We start from the raw sequence: 19,803 nt of genomic DNA on the forward strand, positions 1-19,803 counted from the left end.
TTTGTTGGGACATCGACCCAGAGGCTGGTCAATCTCCACCACACTTGATGAGAGTTAACAGATGCCATCATAAAATTTCTTTGGTACTCTAGGATTAATCTAACTTCGAGGGGGGGGGTAAATTTTGTGGGAGGTTTAAGTTCACTACTTAATTTCTCTTTTCTATGATCTGCACCTGATCCAGCCTATGTGGTTCGTTGAGGGTATCATAACCTCTTTCCATTAGCGTAATTGCTGGGTGAGATGGTGACATTTATTAAGGAAAATCTAATTTACAGCCACCGTCATTGTGCCAGGTATTTGTGCTTGGCTGGACCTCTGTAAAAATGTGCTTCATATTTGCCATAAAGAACAAGAATCACCTCTTGGGTCTCAATTAAACATGATAGGGACTACCGGCTGTGGCTTTTGCCCTCCCCCCTTCTAATAGGTGTGTTTAAACTCAAGTATCTGATTTATCAGCGTTTTTCGAAAAGTCGGGGTGGGGAGTCTCGGAAATGGTGATAGAGGTTTGGAATTAGACCCCGGCGCCGCGCCGATGAGGGAAGACCGGCGGCGGGGCCAAAAACAAGGCGCTGCCGTCACGCCGCTGGTAAGATGTCTGTGGCGCGCCACCGGCGCGATCAATTTTGACCGCAAACATTAATGTTTTCATTAGTCTTTCTCAAATCACAGCTTAAATTTACAACAGATTTGAGCCTATTCTTGAGTTCAAAAATTCACAAGTCGCTGGCTGAAAACTGGTCTTCTTCGTTATTCATCAAGAGAAGTAGAAGTCTGGTAGAAACGAAATGGTTGTGGCGTTTCAGAACCCTTGCATAATAGTTGAAGTATCTATTAGCTATGTATTCTTAACATAGATAATTACCAAAATTAGTAGTTTTTTTCATCGAGCATTACTGCATACAAAACTTCAAATACCGTATCACAAAATTCTTCAGTTATCTTGGTAAAAACTTTGAATATAAGTTTGAACCTAGAAGCTTAATTTTTTCATAATGCCCTTGTCCATATCTGTTTTGTCACCTTTAAAACAGTTGAAATGGGCGACTTTTATATTGATTGTTTTTTTTTTTGCTCTTTTGGATTTCTAAATAGCCTTCCTTGTATTAAAAACTGGTTTTTAATAACAAGTAAAAAAAAAAACAAATTTTAAAGTTTTTTTTTGCTTCTTTATAGAATATATGTCATTTAGGTTAAGGCTGAACTGTTGCTTTTTTTTATTGCTTTTGGCTGCTCTTTTTGATATTATTCATTTTTTTCTTTTGGAGATTCCAAATTATAAACTCATGAATACTTAATATCAGTCAAATTATAAACTGCATCTAAAAGGAGTAAATTTATCAAATTGAAAAATACATGATGAACACTTTACATGAGAACACTTCAATTACAATGAAACAAAAAACACTTAATGGTTTATATGGTATGAAGAAAAATGAAGTGCCAGCTATTTTCTTAGGTAAAAAATGAAAAGCTCATCCGTTTTAAATGTAATTAAATTAAATAATATGGAGACTGAAGTAGCTCCAGGAAGATGTTGAGTTTTTCTTCCTAGTTCGTCACTTTTAATCCAAACAAAATGTTAGGAGACTTAGTATCAGTTATTGAGTTTAAGCTTTGATTTCCAAATGCTCACAAAAATTACCAAATTTAAGAAAGTCACAACAATAAGTCGCCTGTGGTCAAAAAGACTCCTCTCTGATCCCCACCCAGGCTCAAAGCTTCTGTTATGGTCATATCCATGGAAATCTCCAAAGAGTTTCTTTTTAAAATTGCTTTCAAGCGTAGTTAGGGGTATTTAACTTTTTTTGCTTTTCTTCAAAGCTTTGAAAAAAGTGTTATAATATTCCAAGTGTTACATGTGTTATATTTGTGCATATTTTTGATCATCATTTGTGGGGTGATCGAATTTTTTTAACCACTATAGATACGTAAGAACGTTGCAACATCCTTTTAATGTAACTTGGGCACTGGACCAAGGGAGCCATTGTCACTCGAGCGCAACGTTAGGTGGGGATGTCGATATCGCTTTCTTCACACCAATTCGTTTTAGTGTGAATCTGCCTGGTACTTATGAATGAATGTTTTCAAATTAAACTTGTTTCATCAATAAGAAAAAAACGGGTTGGACGCATGTGTCCCTTTCCCTTCGGACAATAAAACTATAGCCTACAAGTGCTGTATCAAGTATAACTCACGAAAATCTTGTTAATTTTTGTCAACTTTTCAACTTCTTGGCATCCCTGCTTTAAATAAAAAAAAAAATCAAGGTACTATCACTTCAATATAATAACTCCCTGTGCCCCCCCCCCTCTGGATACCATCTTGATAGTATACTGTCTCTGCTTTAAAAAAAACAAAACAACTTATTGGCATCCTTGCTTTCAAAAAAAAAAAATCGAGGTATTATTATTTAAATATGATAGCTCCCTACCCCCCCCCCCTCTGGATACCACCTTGATAGGATGCTGTCTCTGCTTTAAATTAAAAAAAAACTTTGGTATCCCTGCCTTCAAAAAAAAATTCGAGATATTATCATTTAAATATAATACCTCCCCCCCCCCCTGGATACCAACTTGATAGGATACCGTCTTTATCAGGCTTTTTGAGCCTTCCCCGGGCGGTTGCTTGCATCTAGTTTATTTTGTAATTAGTAGTAAATAAAGCAAGTCAAGTCTCAGCTTTACATTAAAAAAATAATTTACTTAATAATTTACTAGGTCACTATATGGTTCAAATAAACGCGCAAAATAACGTTAAACAGCTTAGTGTTCCTTGAAAAAAAAATTTAGGGTATGAGTAAAGGGGTACAAAGACTGCAACAAAAATGTCGAAATTATTCAGATATGCCTCAAATTATTGGAAAACTGAGTCATAGATTCACCGTGGCATTCAATAAGATCCAAAGAATCTAATTAAAAGGGAGCACACACAAAAGCCAAACACAAAGGCCAGTAGCATATGAAAAATCGCAAAATACCCAAGACAATGAAGAAGTCCTAATGGGGGGCCCTGGGTCTATCAAAGTTTCAATGGTTTCCAAGGGAATTTGATATTATTTTCTTCCGTCTCCACTTTAAATGAAAAAAACAATTATTTTTTTGTCATCCCCGCTTTCAATAAAAAAAAATGAGGTATCATTTAAAAATGATACCCCCCCCCCTCTTATAGGCAATAATTTACATTTTTTTATGAATCATATTTTTGGGGTAACTTCCGTTTCAATCTTTAATTCGCCAACTTTGTACATAGCTTATTCTATAGCTAAAGTTTGTCTCAATAGAAGGTTTTTTTTGGGAGGCGGGGGGGGGGGGCGGTAAAAATATTTCAGAAAGAAGAATGTACTTTCTATAGTCTATAAGGCGTTCAACAATTGAGTGTTAAACATGAAGAAAATCCTATCTAAAACCAGCAAAAGAAAAAACAATTCTGCAAACTTACAATTCAGCTGTAGAAACAATTTGTCGGCTATCAATTTCAAAATCCAACTGAAGGCTGAGGTTACATAGTAGTGAATGCGTTCTATAATTCTATTCAACTTGAAAATAAAATTCTTGACTACGAATGATGTAAGGAATAGCGATTGGGAAACTGCATTCGAAATGATTTAAACTCATTTCATAAAGACTATACTTTTTTTTGTCAACATATGAAGAACTGGGTATATTGCAATATTTGCAATTGCATATTGCATCTGTCTGGTTTTTATGCAAAGTAACAAAAGAGACGAAAATTAACGAACAAGAGAGTAATGAAGAATTGTGGTATGTAAAGTAATATTTGGCAGGGAAAGTCACTGGTGATAAATCGCTAGGGGTGGCACTATCATCGCCTGATTTTCGGGGATTTGGGGAACCAAATTTTTTTCGGGCTGACGCATAGATTTTCGGGAAGATACCCGAAAATTCGGGGATAGTGCAAGCCCTGCTTGATTTTATAATCAAGAAAATCGAAATACTTAACCACACGAAAAAAGAAAAGCTGTGACTTAGCGGTTGACGCAATAAAGAATTGCCGCAAAATTAATTTAAAGTCAGCCGAACGTCGCCGCCTCTGCCGGCGGCGGTGCGTCTGCGGCGCACCAGCGGCGTAGCGACACTTCGGTGGCGATCGACCGGGCCTCTCGTCGGCGGCGTTCGGTCGATCCGCCGGCGCCACGCCGGGGTCTAGTTGGAATTACAAATTGATAGATATTGCGGCTCATTGCTTTGCAACTCTGGCACAGTTACTGCATGGAACCTTGGCACCGGAGGCCCAATTTTTATCGTTGTTAGTTTATCATACTAAAATAGGCTTTGTGATGAAAGTTCTCAGCTTAGTAACGCATCGTCACTTCTGTATTTACATATAAAAGGATAGGCACTTCCAACGTTAGCCGTCTTTTCCATAACAGTTAATTTTAAAATTCACGAAGCGGCTAGTTTAACTTATTTTTCAATTTTCGTGGATTGACATCCTTTCGCCGTTAAGATTAATCCCTAAGTCACAACTTTCTACAACCCTAAGGCGGGATTATCTTGGACCTCGTATTTCTTGCGAGATGTTGTCAATCTTTCTTTTCGTTTTCTCATTTTTCTTAAATTTTTCTTCCACTAGATATTTCGCTCTTTATCGATCTGATGGTGAAATAGAACTAGACACGGAGAACTTAGCTGAATACCGGATAAGTTTAAAATAGGCTGTCCGCAAGACCTCTTCTGCTGAGTCTTGATAGAAATTCCTATGAGTTTAAGATCTTGTCGCACAACGTGCTTTAATCTTGTACCAACTGGGATAAAGCTGGATTAATGTTTTGTTGAGATTTATGAAGGAATTTTGTGAAAACCAACAGATAATTAGAAATAATATATTTCAGGATGCACTGTAAGCGAATAAACGTAGAAGCGCATTTATATGAGGGGAGAAGAGGATGAATGCGTCACAGCCCGGAGATCCGTTTCAGATGTAAGTTTTTTTTTTTTTTTTGTTTTTTTTTTTTTTTTTTTAAATTCTGTATTCATAGTTTCTGTTCAACCTATCACTGCGTATACCGCAAAAGGGGTAAAGGTGTGTCATGGGAAGAGTAATTAAGGTGGGTGCCAGGGGTCTGTTCTGTATGGGTGTGGAATCTGTATAAGCATATTTAATCTGTGAAAAAAAAAACATTCAGAAAAAGTTCTCTGCTAAACCTTGTGAAACTCCTTTGAAAGCAGGGCTGCCAATTGAGGGAGATAATCCTCCCTTATTTTCGCCCTTCCGAAGATCTTGAAAAGCACCTATTTGATTGAAAAATACCTTTTATTATATTATCAACAGAAAAAACAAACAAAAAATGCTCCCCCTAGATTTTGTAAAAATCATTTTGCCTCCCCTTGTATTTTGGTGAATTGGTGCCCCTGATCTGAAGGTGTTTAGAAGTTAGGGAGACTCCACCCCCCGACTTTTAGGAAAAATGCTTAAAAGCCAGATACTTTATTTCAAATACACCCATCAGAAGAAGGGGGGGGGGGTACACCCCCTTTCCCCTAAAAATATGTAGATTCTTCCCTTCTAAAATGTATGACGTGCTCAATTTTTGCCTTTGAAGAAACTTATAAGATTTGCTGTTAAGTGTGTATTCATTGATATGTCCAGAATGTAATTCACGGCTTAATTTTTTTTTTTTAATTGTAATGTTTCGAAAAATAGTAGGATTGATTGCTAAAAAATATGGCATTAGCAACAGAGTCCCTCCTTCTTTTTGTCCAAGTGATGGAATATAATTTCTATTTGAGGCTAAAAAAAAGAATACCAGAAGAGTAGTGATTTTAAAATGACTTAAAATGAATTAAAATTATATTTAATGACATCATAAAGTAGATACTAAAATAAATTAAAGTTATAATTTAAAATGACAAAATATTTATTTATGAAGAGAAAGTGTTACATGCATATCTTAGTCTATTGATTAAATGTAGTGTTTCATTTAAGTGTTTTCGTTGTGATATGAATTTTGAAGAGTAGAGATCGTTGATATTTGTTTTTGAATTGTTGATTATCTTCAGGAATTGTCAACATATAAAATCTTTACCTCTGTAACGTAAATACGGGTTACGTTATCTATTACGGGTTGCCTCCCCGTAGTAACATAATATTTGTAAGCATGAATATACAATGAGTCGAAGGTAATAGGCTTGAGATTGTCTGTGCAGGATTTCGACTCTTGTTGATAGAAGAGCATCACCAAGTGCTGAAAACCATGTTGTGACCAAGATGGGCCCAGGATTGCACAAAGCCTCCATTCCTGGAGGTCCCAGGGACTTCTTGCTGTCCAGTCCTAAGCCGGCTTAAGTCCTTCGGTGTAGACTTGAGAAAATATGTGATCCCCGTCCTGCACTGGTATCTAGGATCATTGCTTTTCCTGACGCAAAATTAATTTTAATGATTCAAAGAATATGAAAATTGGAACTTGGAATGTTACGACGTTAAAAAATGACTATCGTATCAACATTTTGATTGACGAATTCAGACAATTCGAGCTGGACTTATTAGGGATTTCAGAAACTCATATCCTAGGGGTAGGAAGCATGAAATTAGGTAATATAGAATTTGCTTACTCAGACAGGAAGGATGGGGTATATAGACAGGGAGTTGATCTCTTAATGAATAAGCAAGCTGCTAAGTCTTGTTGAGGCTGGGAAGGTATTAGTAATAGAATACTAATTGCTTATTTTATGACTAAAAAGTTCAGGGTATCAGTTATAGTAGTAGAGGCCCCTGTAGAACCAACTGACGGAAATACTAGGGACTCGGATGAATTTTACTCAGAGTTACAGGAGCAAATAGACAGGGTCCCAGGTAGAAATATGAGGTTATTACTGGGAGATTTTAACGCCCAGGTTGGTAGAAATAGGGATAGATGGTATCCCAGCTTAGGTAAATTTGGTGTAGGAAAAGAAAACAGTAATGGATACAGACTTTTGCAATTTTGTAGGTATAACAATCTAGTTATAACCAATACGGTGTTTGGTCATAAAATGGCTCATAAGCTAACATGGTATTCACGTGAGGGTAAGACAGCAAACCTTATTGATCATGTTATAGTAAACCCAAGACTGGCAGGATCAATACAAGATACTAGGGTAGATAGAAGTGCTGTTATTGATGTTAAAAGTACAGATCACCACCTAATAGTGTCAAGGGTTAATTTAAAGCTGAAAAATCGGAAGAGTAACTACCTCCCGGGAAGTTATGATGTTAGTAGACTCCACGATGAGAATTTGTGAGAAAATTTCCAGGAACAGTTGAATACTAAACTTGAGAGTTGAAAAGTTGATAATGTGGAAGATGATTGGAATAATTTTAGAGAAATAATTTGTGAAGTTGCTGAAGATGTCTTAGACGAGAAACCTAGAACTGCAGCTGAGAATATTAGTAAAAAAGCTTTATGTTTAATAGACAGGAGAAAGTACTTGTACAGGAATTATCTGAATGATAGATCGTATGAAAACAAAAGAAATGTAAAGAAAGTGGGAAAAGCATTGAAATATGAACTAAGGAGGTGTGAAGTGGAGGCCATGGATAAAATTGCCGAGGATCTGGAAGATGCAGCTAGACGGCATAATAGTAAAATATTGTACTGGCACGTTAACAAATTGAGAGGTAGTAGTCAATCCGGACTTGTCCCAGTTAAAGATAGGAATGGGGTGGCAATTAGCGATAAGGAAAAAACTAAAGCGAGATGGGCCGAACATTTTGAGAACTTGCTTAACCGAGATAGAGTTACAGGAAAAAATATAGAGGAAAATGAAAAAGTTTGTGATACCTTGGATGTGAAGGAAGATTTGGTTTGTGAGGAGGAATTAGCAACAGTACTAAAAGGATTAAAGAATAATAAGGCTCCAGGTGCTGATAGGATGGTAAATGAGTTTCTTAAATATGGTGGCTCTGAGGTAATATATAAGCTACTGAAGATTATGAATATGATTTTTTAAAAAGGGGAAGTAACGAACGATTTTAGGAAAACCTTAATTATACCACTGTTTAAGAAAGGTGATAAGAGTGAGTGTGTTTATTATTGAGGCATTAGTCTGGTCTCTGTAGGTAGCAAATTGCTTAGTAATATGATACTTTTTAGACTGAGAGATGCCGTGGACAAAGTTTTAAGAGAAGAGCAGTGCGGTTTTAGAAAAGGTAGAGAATGTGTCGACCAAATTTTCACTCATAGGGTAATAATTGAGAAGTGCCTGAGTTATCAAACACATTTGGTCCTCAGTTTCATTGTTTACGAGCAAGTGTTCGATTCTGTTGATAGAGGAGCTTTAGTAAAGGTTTTATCCTTGTATGGTATACCAGACAAATACATTAAAGTGATTAGTGCTATGTTAGAGAATAACACTGCTGCGGTTAGGATAGGAAATCAGGTTAGCAGCTGGTTTTGTGTTAAATCAAGAGTTAAGCAGGGTTGTGTTCTATCCCCCTTTATATGGATTATTTTGATGGACTTTGTTTTAAGGAGCACAGGAAAGGCAATGGGAGACCACGGAATCAAATGGGGAGGAAAAAGTCTCGCGGACTTGGATTATGCTGATGATTTAAGCATCCTAGATGAAAGTGTGAGCAAAATGAATGAAGTTTTAGAGGTTTTGCGAGTTCAGGGTGCTAAAATTTGTTTGACAATTAATGCTAAGAAGACAAAGTCATTAAGGCTAAGAATAAGTTAAGAATAAAATTTGATGTTCGGCACTAACAGTATTCATCAGGCGGGCAGCTACGCTTACCCCGGTAGTACTTTTGATTAAGATGGTGGGAGTAGTGAAGATGTTAAAAGTAGAATAGCCAAGGCTAAGGGTGTTTTTTCACAGTTAAAAAAAAGTGTAGGAATATAAGTCTGCAATCCATGAATAGAATATTGGAAGCTACGGTGATGACAGTGGTCAAATATGGCTCTGAAGCATGGACGCTCCGAAAAGCGGAGGAAGATTTGCTAAATGTTTTCCAGAGAAATTGCTTAAGGATTGTCCTGGGTACCCGGCTGACTGACCGTATGTCAAACAATAGGCTATACAAAAAATGTGGTTCAATACCGCTCTCTAGGTCTCTATAATGAAAGAAAGGTTGAGGTGGTTAGGGCATGTTGTGCGGATGAAGGATGACAGATTGCCGAAGATTGTTCTTTTCGGCCAACCATCTAGGGCTAAACGGAAAGCAGGTCGCCCCCGTCTGGGGTAGGAGGACGTCATAAAGAAAGATTTAAAGGAAATAGGAACTTCGTGGGCGGGTGTAAAAATGGAGGCTTTGAATAGATTGGGGTGGAGGAGGAGCGTGCGTAGCTGTGTTGGCCTCAGGCGGCTTGGTGCTGCGGTGAGTTGTTAGTAGTAGTAGTAGTAGTAACGTAAATACTTTAAAAAGAGAAAATAATGCTCCTTGAGAAATTTTAATTGAAGAAGTTCATTAAACATTTTATTTAGATTAATCTTTTTATTTAATAATTTAAGCTACCGTAAAAAAATATTTTTATTTTCAGTAATCTCTGTAAACATATGCGCAGGCACGTACGCAGGAATTTGTTTCGGGGGGGGGGGGCAATTTGTTTCGGGGGGGGCAAATCCTTCAAACCTATTATTCTGTGAGAAAAAACAGAAAATTATGGAAAAATGAAAAAATCGTGAGATTTCTGGTGGGGGGGGGCGGGCCCGGGCCCCCCCTGCATACGTCCTTGCATATGCGAAAAATTAAGCGAGGAAAAAGGGTTTAATTTAAATAAAGCAGTGACAAAGAATTCAAAACAAACAACAGATTAATTAAACAAAAAAAAAAATTCGAATATTTTCTCATTCTTTTTCACTGCTTTATTTAAATATAACTCGTTTTCTGAGGAGAAAAATAGGAAAGCAGTGTGGTCTAAGAAATTATCTCTGTAAATATGAAACTTTAACACTGATTTTAAGGTTTTTGGGTGAAAATGAAACATTTTTTTCCTAGTGGTTTCAAATGTAAATTGAACACTTCAGTTGGAAAAGAACACCAAAAGAAGGAATTTATAAAAATGATAGGCAGTTAGATGGTTGTGTCATTGATGGGCCTTATTAGGGTTACTCGATTAACCTGATAAGTGCCTTTTAGGCCACTATTTTCAGATTTTCTGAGGAGGTGGGGGGGGGGGTCTTACAAATGCTTGGGGAGTCCTTTCAAAAAATTTGTATAAAACTCACTTCAAAACACAAGTGTCATTCGTAATATTTTGCTGCGGAAAGAAATTTTAAATAAAAGCTTTCATTGGCTAAACAATTACCCTGGAGTACGGTACGACTTTTGGTATTTTGCGTTTATTGTGTTTTTAAAATTCCAAATCGCTCTGGCATTTAAACGATGAGTGTTCCAAAACATACGTATGTTTGAACACCTATATTACAAATGCAAACATAATACAAACATACCTATATGTTTGAACACTATATTTTAAGCAATAAGATGTACTATATGTTTGAACACCTATACTATATTTTAAGCAATAAGCTAATAGTGTGCATAAAGTCCACTTTTAGAAAAAAGTAGACCATTCAGTGTTCACCCTAGTAAATCAGTCAGTAACTGTGGTACCTAAAACACCTTGAAAGTGTGTCTGATACGGTATGAAACAACCCCTAGCCTAAAAACGACTTTTTTGCTTTGTTTTTGTCTTGTCTGGGGTGTTTCTGAGGGGGGAGGGGCGAGCTCATGAAATTAGCAAAGAAACTGTTTATAGGAAACCATGAGATTCATGGGGGCTGCGCTCCTTGTGTTTGTGCATGCACCTAAGTTCCACCAAACAAGAGATTAACTGTCGAAGTACCGGTTTCGAGATGCTTTTTTATCAGTTATCCTCTGAATTTTTGTCCATTATTTGTCGTAACCTTTACTGCTCTCCAAGGCCTAAAAGACGTATCTCAGTTAAATTCTGGTTTAATAAGTTAAATCTTATTTTACAGTTGTTTTAGGTCGTTTTAAAGTGAATAAGGCCAATTCTCCCCTGAAAAAATCACACCTATAAAACGAAACAATTCAGCTACGCTTTTTATGCCAATAATGGTAGTATATGAGGCCGGGACGTATCCAGGGGAGAGGTTAGGGATTTTGACCCCCAACCCGTAATTTTTGTCCGACTCCTAAAAACGTCACAGTGCATATTAACACATTTTTGATGTGTTTTTTAAAGTTTGTTTTGTACCTCCCCCCCCCCCGAAAAAACCTTGCTAAAGCCCTGATATGAGGAGTACTTCGAAAGTAAATTACGTTGTAGGATTTAAAAGATGCGAAGGGTCCATTTTCATGATATTCATCTTAAAGCTACGTTCACGAACTGCAGTTCAACATACTCCTTGTCTGATTTGAGGCACTTGTTGCAACGGTTCACCAGCTTCTTCATACTTCCCGTAAAATTTTGCTCCCTGGGACTTAAAAGACTTTTCCAACGTTTGTGCCAATAAGGGCACAATTTTAGCCCCTCCCAGATTTTGAAAAAAACAACAAATATTTGGTATTTTTATTAAAAATATCTTCCTTCGGTATTTTCATGGAAAAAACGAAAATAAACGAAATTTGCCCCTCCCTGTATTTTGAAAAGTACATTTAGCCCCCCTTAGATATTTTGTGAGACGCAGCTGTTGTCCGACCCAAGAGGTCTAACAAGTAGGGTCAGGCCCACCTTCTATGTACTTGTTTGTCGGTACTCTCTCACCCAGTAAGCATCCAACTTGAGTGGCGAGTCATTTTTTTTGTTTGTTTGTCACTTTTACATTAAAAAACGGTATATTCAATGGGGGAACAAATCTTCCTATTGAAAACCATGACAGGTTGAAAATACCCAAGAGAAATGTTGGGTCGAGGAGGGGGTGCTCTCTATCGATCGGTGCTGAGTGTCAGAACTATCCAACAAAAAAGAGTGAAGACAAGACATAGTGGTTTAAGTTTCGGGCGGCAAAATTGCACGGAGAGAGTTCGAACTAGCTTTGCACCGTTATTGCATGTCTGAATGGAGCTTAACGGTTTGAACGATATATGGTGATGGTGTTACGGCTGCGATGGATCGCTGGGTTATGTCTCAAGCGGTGTGATGTAGGTGATGGTTTACGTCTAATTGGAATTTAAAAGTGTAGATTCCAAAATATACAATAAAAAAAAGCATTTCCTTTACTTTGTCATTTTTTTCCAAAAATTAGTCGAGTTCCAAAAATTCTTCTTCAAGGTTATATCCAAAAGGGGAGAGGGGTACCGAGTTTGATCCCCCAGCTCCCTCCGAAGTTTTCGTTAGATTTGTAAAACAGTAACAAAAATGAATATAAAAACTTAATCCGTTTTTTTAAAGTTTTTTTTTTGTAAACCACTCCAGAACAAAAATACCCCCCCCCCGTCCCCGCCGAAGGAAAATCCTGGATACTGTCTTGTCCTTCATTGTTGTTTCATCTTTACTTTTGACTAACTCTTTACTTCTTTATTTGTTATTAGATCTGCAGAACGTATATATGAAAGTTCACGTAGGTTGACAACTACAAATGTATCAGAAACTAATTTGAGGTACATAAGAAAGTATTTACTATAGTTTGGTTGTAGTTTGTAGTTTGGTTGTTGGTTGCTTTCCTCTCCAACCAAATGTAGTTTGGTTGCTTCCCTCTACCACCTTTCGCTTTCCTTATCTTGTAAAGCTTCATTAGAATTAAATTACACACCCCAGAGCACTGATAAAAGTTACACATCTTCCTATAATTTTCCACATTTTTGGAGAATCCCCTGTAACTCCACCCACATCAGGGATCTGGGGTGTTCAAATTAGGCACTCGTGCCAGGATTTAATAGGGTGGCGGAGGAGGAGTAATGAATCTAAATAACCAAAAACAGTTATGAAAAGGTCTTATAAAAACTACGGGATTAATATCTTGAGATTTCAAATGGGGTGATGACAGTGGTCAAGTGTGATTCAGAAGCGTCGGCGCTCCTAAAAACGGAAGAGGAGTTGATAGATGTGTTGCTAGATCCTAAAAATGGAACGGGGGTTGATAGATGTGTTGCTAGATCTCAAAAATGGAAGAGGAGCTGATAGATGTATTGCTAGATCCTAAAAACGGAAGAGGAGTTGATAGATGTGTTGCTAGATCCTAAAAACGGAAGAGGATTTGATTAATGTGTTGCTAGATCCTAAAAACGGAACAGGAGTTGATAGATGTGTTGCTAGATCCTAAAAACGGAAGAGGAGCTGATAGATGTATTGCTAGATCCTAAAAACGGAAGAGGAGTTGATAGATGTGTTGCTAAATTTTAAAAACGGAAGAGGAGTTTATAAATGTGCTGCTAGATCCTAAAACGGAAGAAGAGTTGCTAGATGTGTTGCTAGATCTGGCAATTTCCAGAGACATTGCCTACGCATTGTTTCGGGCACCCGACTGACCGTACTCAAATAGTAAGTTGTACGAAAAATTTTGTTCAATCCCACTTTCTAGGGCTCTAATTAGAGAAAGAATGAAATGGCTAGGACATTTTCTGCGGATGAAGGATGACAGATTGCCAAAGATCATCCTTGTCGGCCAACCGTTTTGGGCCAAACAAAGCGGGTTGTCCCCGAATAGGGCGGGAGGATGTCGTAAGGAAGATTTAAGGGAAATGGGTTCTTTTTTTGAGAATGTGAAGAGGGATGCTTTGAATAGATTGGAAAGGAGGAGGAGCGTGTGTAGCTTCGTTGGCCTTAGGCGTCTTGGTGCTGCAGGGAGTGGCAGTAGTAATAGTAGAATTGGATTTTAGTCAGGAAATTTCGAGGGGTTGCTGCCTCAGAAATCATGTACACCAGGTGGCGCGTGGCCAGCGTTTTGTAGAGTTTGTCAAGCGATTTGGGAACTGTGTCAAGCGATTTGGGAACTGTGTCAAGCATGGTGGAACAGTGCGGCATTTGTGGTGTTCCCAGATGTTCACCTGATGTTGTGAAGTGGGTAACCGTTCATCCAAATTTATATATTTTTATTCTCTTTTTAAACATTTAATGCTGCAACTAAAAGTTTCACATATCCCACTTAATACAGCTATTTGATTTCTTTGGTCTCGATCAAGGAGGCACACTTGTGCCTCTATAAAGAGGCGACCCACCACAATGTTAAGCGATATCCGGTCCTAGCGGTCGCAGAGAGACAGCGGTGATCGCATTTTGTAGCTCAAGCTCCAACTAAGAAACGTGCAAAATTTCACCCCTCTCCGACTTTATCTTCATGGGTAAAAGTGGGCTGGAAGTTTCGACCCTCCGACCACAGCCCCCCTTTAACGTTGTCTGATTAGGCTGAAATTTAGAGGTTAGGCTTTCCTAGGGCCCGGGAGCTTATCCTCGAAATTTCAGCTCAATCCGATCACTCCTTCCCTGTTTTCCAAAAACCAAATATAGCCACTTAAAGTTCATTTCTCTTTTTTTTTATCAGCCACGCCTACAGGCCACAGTTGGCAACGGATCCGGGTGAATGAGGACTAATTCGAAGTGGAATTCGGCCTGTTAGGGCCTTTTGATATTTTCAGACCGAAATAACTATCCCCCGAATTTATATTTACGAAAAACTTCGTTTTCCTATAAGAGCCCATGTTAACTTTTCCCACCACAGCCCCCCTTTAACGTTGTCCGATCGGGCTGAAAATTAGACGATGAGTTTTCCTGGGGCCTGGGAGCTTATCCTCAAAATTTCAGCTCATTCAGATCACTCCTTCCCTGTTTTCCAAAAACCAAATATCAAGTTTTGTGGGGATTTGCTTGCGTCAAAAATACATCGCACAGAATAAAAATAATGTAACGTGTCTCTTTGGTATAGTGGTCGCTATTCCTGACCACAGTTCATATAATTATCCAGCAAGCTTATCGCAGATCATTTCTGGTCTTTGTTCTCGGTGCGAACAAAAGCTCCTCCCACTTCTTTCTGCATTAGCGGGTTAGTTCGTTAACTCAATGAGAAATGGTTACAACGTGCATTATTCATAATCGCGACAGCAGAAAAAAAATTGGTGAGCCGGCCAAGTCGTTTGCATCTGTCCTACCCCACAGGTCGGAATTAATTTATATGGAAATTATGACTTAATCAATTATTTACATAAAGTGGACTAAACTGATTGGTATAGGTAAGATTTTTTAAAACAGGAGGCGGGGGGTTGATGATATTTGTTAAAATAAGGAATTTTTTTTCTTTTAATAAGTGGTGGAATAGGTGTGATGGTTTCAGGGGTGGATCCAGGATTTTTTTAGGGGAGGGGGGCACAAAGTAGGTTGATCCGACAAACTTACGTTAGGAGCAAGTTTAATTAATGCAAACTTGCGTTAATTAGGTAAATTACACTGCTTTAGACTACTTTACGGGGGTAACCCTTGCCCCCCCTCTGGATCCGCAACTGGATAGTTTATCATTTTTTTTTTTCACGTCGTTATATTTATTTTCTCAGATTGTAGTTCCTGTGATATTTGAAAAATCTAGTTACCTGTTTTGGCGGAGAGCCTAGATAAGACTAGTTTTGTTTTCAATCAATGTTTTCATATGAAATGGGCAGACCTTTCCTGAACTTTAAACAATAAACACCCTTGTTTGAAAATCTTTGCACTTTCTGAGTTTAGATAGCGATAAGGGTTCCAGATTGAGACCAATTTTAGGACTTGGGTTCTAATTATTATATAACAATGCGAAGCACCAAATATCATAATCAAATATCATCGCTTTATGGCATTGTTAAAATAAAACTTATTTTTTACTTGATTATCGACGTAAATTTATTCTTTGTCTTTCTTTCCATTCTTAAACCAATGTTATATTTACCTTTTGCATTATTACAGCCCACTATATATACATTCATATAAATTTATATGCAGTTTTACCGCCATACTAATTATTCTCCTTTCCTTTTTTGTTCTTTAATAATAATTTCTGGTCGTTTTGAGTTATAATTATTGTAGGCTTCTATTTCTACTGATCTTAAGTTTAATAGGGCCTTTACTTTTCTTAAAAAAAAACTTTCTTTTTCGTAAAGTTTTCATAGTGTATATATATGTATATATATATATATATATATATATATATATATATATATATATATATATATATATATATATATATATATATATATATATATATATATATATATATATATATATATATATATATATATATATATATATATATATATATATATATATATATATATATATATATATATATATATATATATATATCGGCGCGTACAAACAGCTCCTCTCATTTGATCTGCCATCAGCGGTCCAATTACCCTGGAACACGTATTTTGGCAGAAACTTTCTCAAAATGCCTTTGAAACCAACTTGAGACTTCGAAACCTATTTTTAATTCCTAAAAACATCTAATAATAACATTACACTACTAACTAACGATTTTCATGTATGTATTGGAATAAATTAATTTAAAATTAGTTTCTTCAAAATTAGTGTTCCAATGTTGAAGCCAAGTTTCGTGTCTTTTTTTTTTTTTTTTTTTTTTGAAGAAACATCGTCGGTGAATGTTTATTTGCTTTGTTTTTTCCCAGAAGTGATTGTATCAAACCGAAGGTACAAGATAATTGGGAGGGAGCTCAATAATTTCTTAGACCACACTGCTTTTCCATTAAAAAAAAAGGGAGGGAGCAAGAGAAATCTGACTTGTCTACCCGTGAAAAGATCTGATACCGCCTATGTTTCTATCTGCAAAAACGTTCTCCGGAGCACTCGCACCCCGGTCCGGGTTTTTATAATGGGTACGATAGGGAATGATCATACTGGATAATTATATGAACTGTGTTCCTGACTGTCAGGCGGAAGACCCGAGTTCGATTCTCCGTCAGAGAAATTTTTTTATATATTGAATTTAAAGTTTAAAAAAGAAACTCAGTTTCTTTTTTAAATCCAATCTATTAAATCCTTCGGCTCAACACGTCTCCAGAAGAATATCAAAGTCGGCCTTCAGGTTAAAGGTAAGTCTCCACTGCTTTGATAACATGGGGCCTGGGGCGACTGATAAAAATATTACTGTGCATTTGATTTGAGTATTCAGGAATTAAAAGCCTTAACACAATAATCTTCAAAAGCGGGGGGTTTGGGAGGCGGCAGCCCCCCATCTTTAACTCCTGAAAAGATCAGCTAACAGTTAGTCAAGCAATAATAAGTAATAAACTGTACAAAAACGTGCAGAAATTATTGGAAAAAACTACGTTTTCTAAAGAGTTAAAGAGGCTGAGTCACAAGTTCGAACCTTAAAACGTACAGGGATTAGGAGGTGCAGTTGGGGGGCTGCCGCCCCCCCAAACCCTTTCATATACGGAAGCTGGGGGTTTGGGGGGCGGAAGCCCCCCAACTGCACCTCCTAATCCCTGTACGTTTTAAGGTTCGAACTTGTGACTCAGCCTCTTTAACTCTTTAGAAAACGTAGTTTTTTTTCCAATAATGAAGATAAGAGATACCAATCTTCCAATTCTTTAAAGTTTGAACAAATTTTTGCAGTCACTGGAACCAGTCAACGAATTAACGGGGATTCCCCTATCTTTGTAAATATAATTTTTTTGGTATTGTTAGTGCATTGGGGATTCTCACTTCCAAAAAAATAGTAATAAAGAAAATTTTGAGATATGGTACCTCTTGATCGTTAGTGTTATAATTAGAAGTGAAGAGAGGGATTGACTTGTTTAATGTGTGCTGCTAGGATCTTCTCCTGTTTTGGCTTTAGAACTGATTTACATAAAAAAAAGACTTCAGTAAGCTGCCTAGGCATGTAAGTTAGACAGGGAGAAAGTGCCTGACTATTTCTGATTTTCCCAATAATTTTAGGAAATTATTACCCTCCAATCACTTTTGAATATTAAAAAGGGCACTAGCCCTTTCAATTTCCAAACGGTTGAGCCCTTTTCGAAGCCTCTACATCTTCTTCTATACGAAGTTGTAGACTATTTCCGATTTTCCCAATAATTTTCTTGTAATTCACATTTTTGTTGGTTTGACACCCAACGAAAATGTTTGGGCATCTACTGTCTCTGCTTACAGGGAATTTTGTTATATTAGATTCAGTCCTTCGTGGGGCGACAGGGTTATGAAGTATTATTCTTTGAAACTGAGATAAATTAAATAAAGAAAGGAACGAATATATAAATACGTATTTGAAATAAAAAAAAGCCAGACAGATACTCTGCCCATATAAAAAAATCTTTCGCCATGGAGAAGAAAACTATTAAAGTTACTAAATTATTAGTTACTAAATTTATATATTAGTTACTAAATATTACCAACAAATTTATATTTACGATCGGCGGCAGATAGGGGAATCCCATGAAAGTACCCCCCACTCGCTCCAGTAGAGGCTAGTCATTCTGCTATTGGCTACAATCTAAGTTTAGGTCTTGTAAAAGAAGCCACTTCATTTAAAAGGATTAATAAATTTCAATCAAAATGTTAAATTTTTAATTAGTCTCATACTGTTTCCCTATGTTACCTTGTGATTTTGAGGAAAGCGAGGAATCTCTTGCCATAAGAAAAGTGAATGATAAATAGCTCAAGGGAAGCTTTAATCCGACAGCTATTTTGCAATGCATTGAAAAAAAAGAGGTACTTGTTGGGTATTGGAAACACATTCAAGAATTCTGTAAGACAAAAACTTGTTTGCCTCTACTTGTCGGTTATTCAAAACACACCCAAGAAGTGAAGTTAGGTTAATCCTAATAAAATAATATAACAAAATATGATAAAATAATATGATAAAATAACACTTTAGAAACTACATTATGAAAACCTAATCTAACCTAACACAACTTCCCATTATTTTGTTAATAAAGTATTGTATTTTCGTCATAATTTGGTATAATTTCGTTCGAATTAACCATTAGGGAAACTGGTTTTATTCTTACAGTGCACAGCGCAATTCTTGAGTGTGTTTTCAATAACCGAAAAATACCAAAAATTATCAGCTTTTTTTGTTGTACTATACTGTACGTACTATATATCATCTTTTTTTCTGTTGGATTTCTTTTTCTAGTTTCTTTTTCTTTTTCTCTGTTTTTTCTTTCTTGGGAGTAGATAGTCTAGGGCAGCCGTCAAAAATACAATTACTGTGCTCAAAAGTTCCTCAATATGAGAAATTAACGCATATTTTCCAGGCCATCCCAAGACTCAAGTATACTATCATTATTCATATAACTCATAAATTTCGATTGGATCGACCAAAATTTTTTGTACATAACATGTTTTGTTTTTCGACTGCTGTGCGAGTAATTTCCTCTTTGGACCCTTGTGCCAGTAAGGCACCCTTTGTCAGATTTAAATGTGTAGAATTCAATCAGGACTAAATTAGAACCAAGCTAAAAAACCAAGTGGAAATTATTAGGTTTTCCTCGATGGTTCATAAAATTAATGTAATGGTTTTTTAAGGGGCGACCATACTTGAAGCGACCTTCCTATCTCTCCCATAGTAAGCGTTTTGAGTTTGTCTGACATTAATAGTTGAGGCAGTTAGGCGGTCTCAGTCTTTTCTAATAGAATAGAATCAGGTGAACATTTTGATTTAGCAAAATGCTAAAGCCGACACCTATTTTTCCTGAAATCCCAAAAAACTCAAAAACCTATTTTGGGTTTGCCTGCAAGATCGCTGCAGTCAATATTGTCGTAATTGGTACTTAAAAATGAAGCGAAAAATATTCTATTGAAGCATTTGCAGCATATTTTTATAAAAAACACTTGCTGACTGCAGTCCCTTCGAATACTTTACATACCAACGTTTCAAATTGCTTATCACCCGACAAAGAGCCAAAAATACTTGGAATCAAACGGATGTGGGCGCATAAATTATGCTGAGGCGGTTAACG

At 36.9% G+C, this 19,803-nt stretch overlaps 1 protein-coding gene across 3 annotated transcripts in view; it reads left to right on the forward strand.

The window, feature by feature from the left end:
• Window positions 1-19,803, forward strand: part of LOC148939256 (catenin delta-2-like) — a 169,257-nt gene that overhangs the window by 19,691 nt on the left and 129,763 nt on the right. For 2 of the 3 annotated variants that reach the window (XM_089107125.1, XM_089107127.1), the window contains exons 2-3: window positions 4,859-4,947; window positions 12,448-12,516. In XM_089107125.1, the coding sequence (XP_088963251.1) occupies window positions 4,913-4,947; window positions 12,448-12,516 (104 nt within the window). In that variant the 5' untranslated portion in view covers window positions 4,859-4,912. The remainder of the gene's footprint in view (window positions 1-4,858; window positions 4,948-12,447; window positions 12,517-19,803) is intronic. The other variant, XM_089107126.1, reaches the window with a different exon arrangement.

Source organism: Artemia sp. Qi Xiang Cuo, chromosome 21, assembly GCF_049724085.1.
Source record: "Artemia sp. Qi Xiang Cuo chromosome 21, ASM4972408v1, whole genome shotgun sequence".
Classification (NCBI taxonomy): domain Eukaryota; kingdom Metazoa; phylum Arthropoda; class Branchiopoda; order Anostraca; family Artemiidae; genus Artemia; species Artemia sp. Qi Xiang Cuo.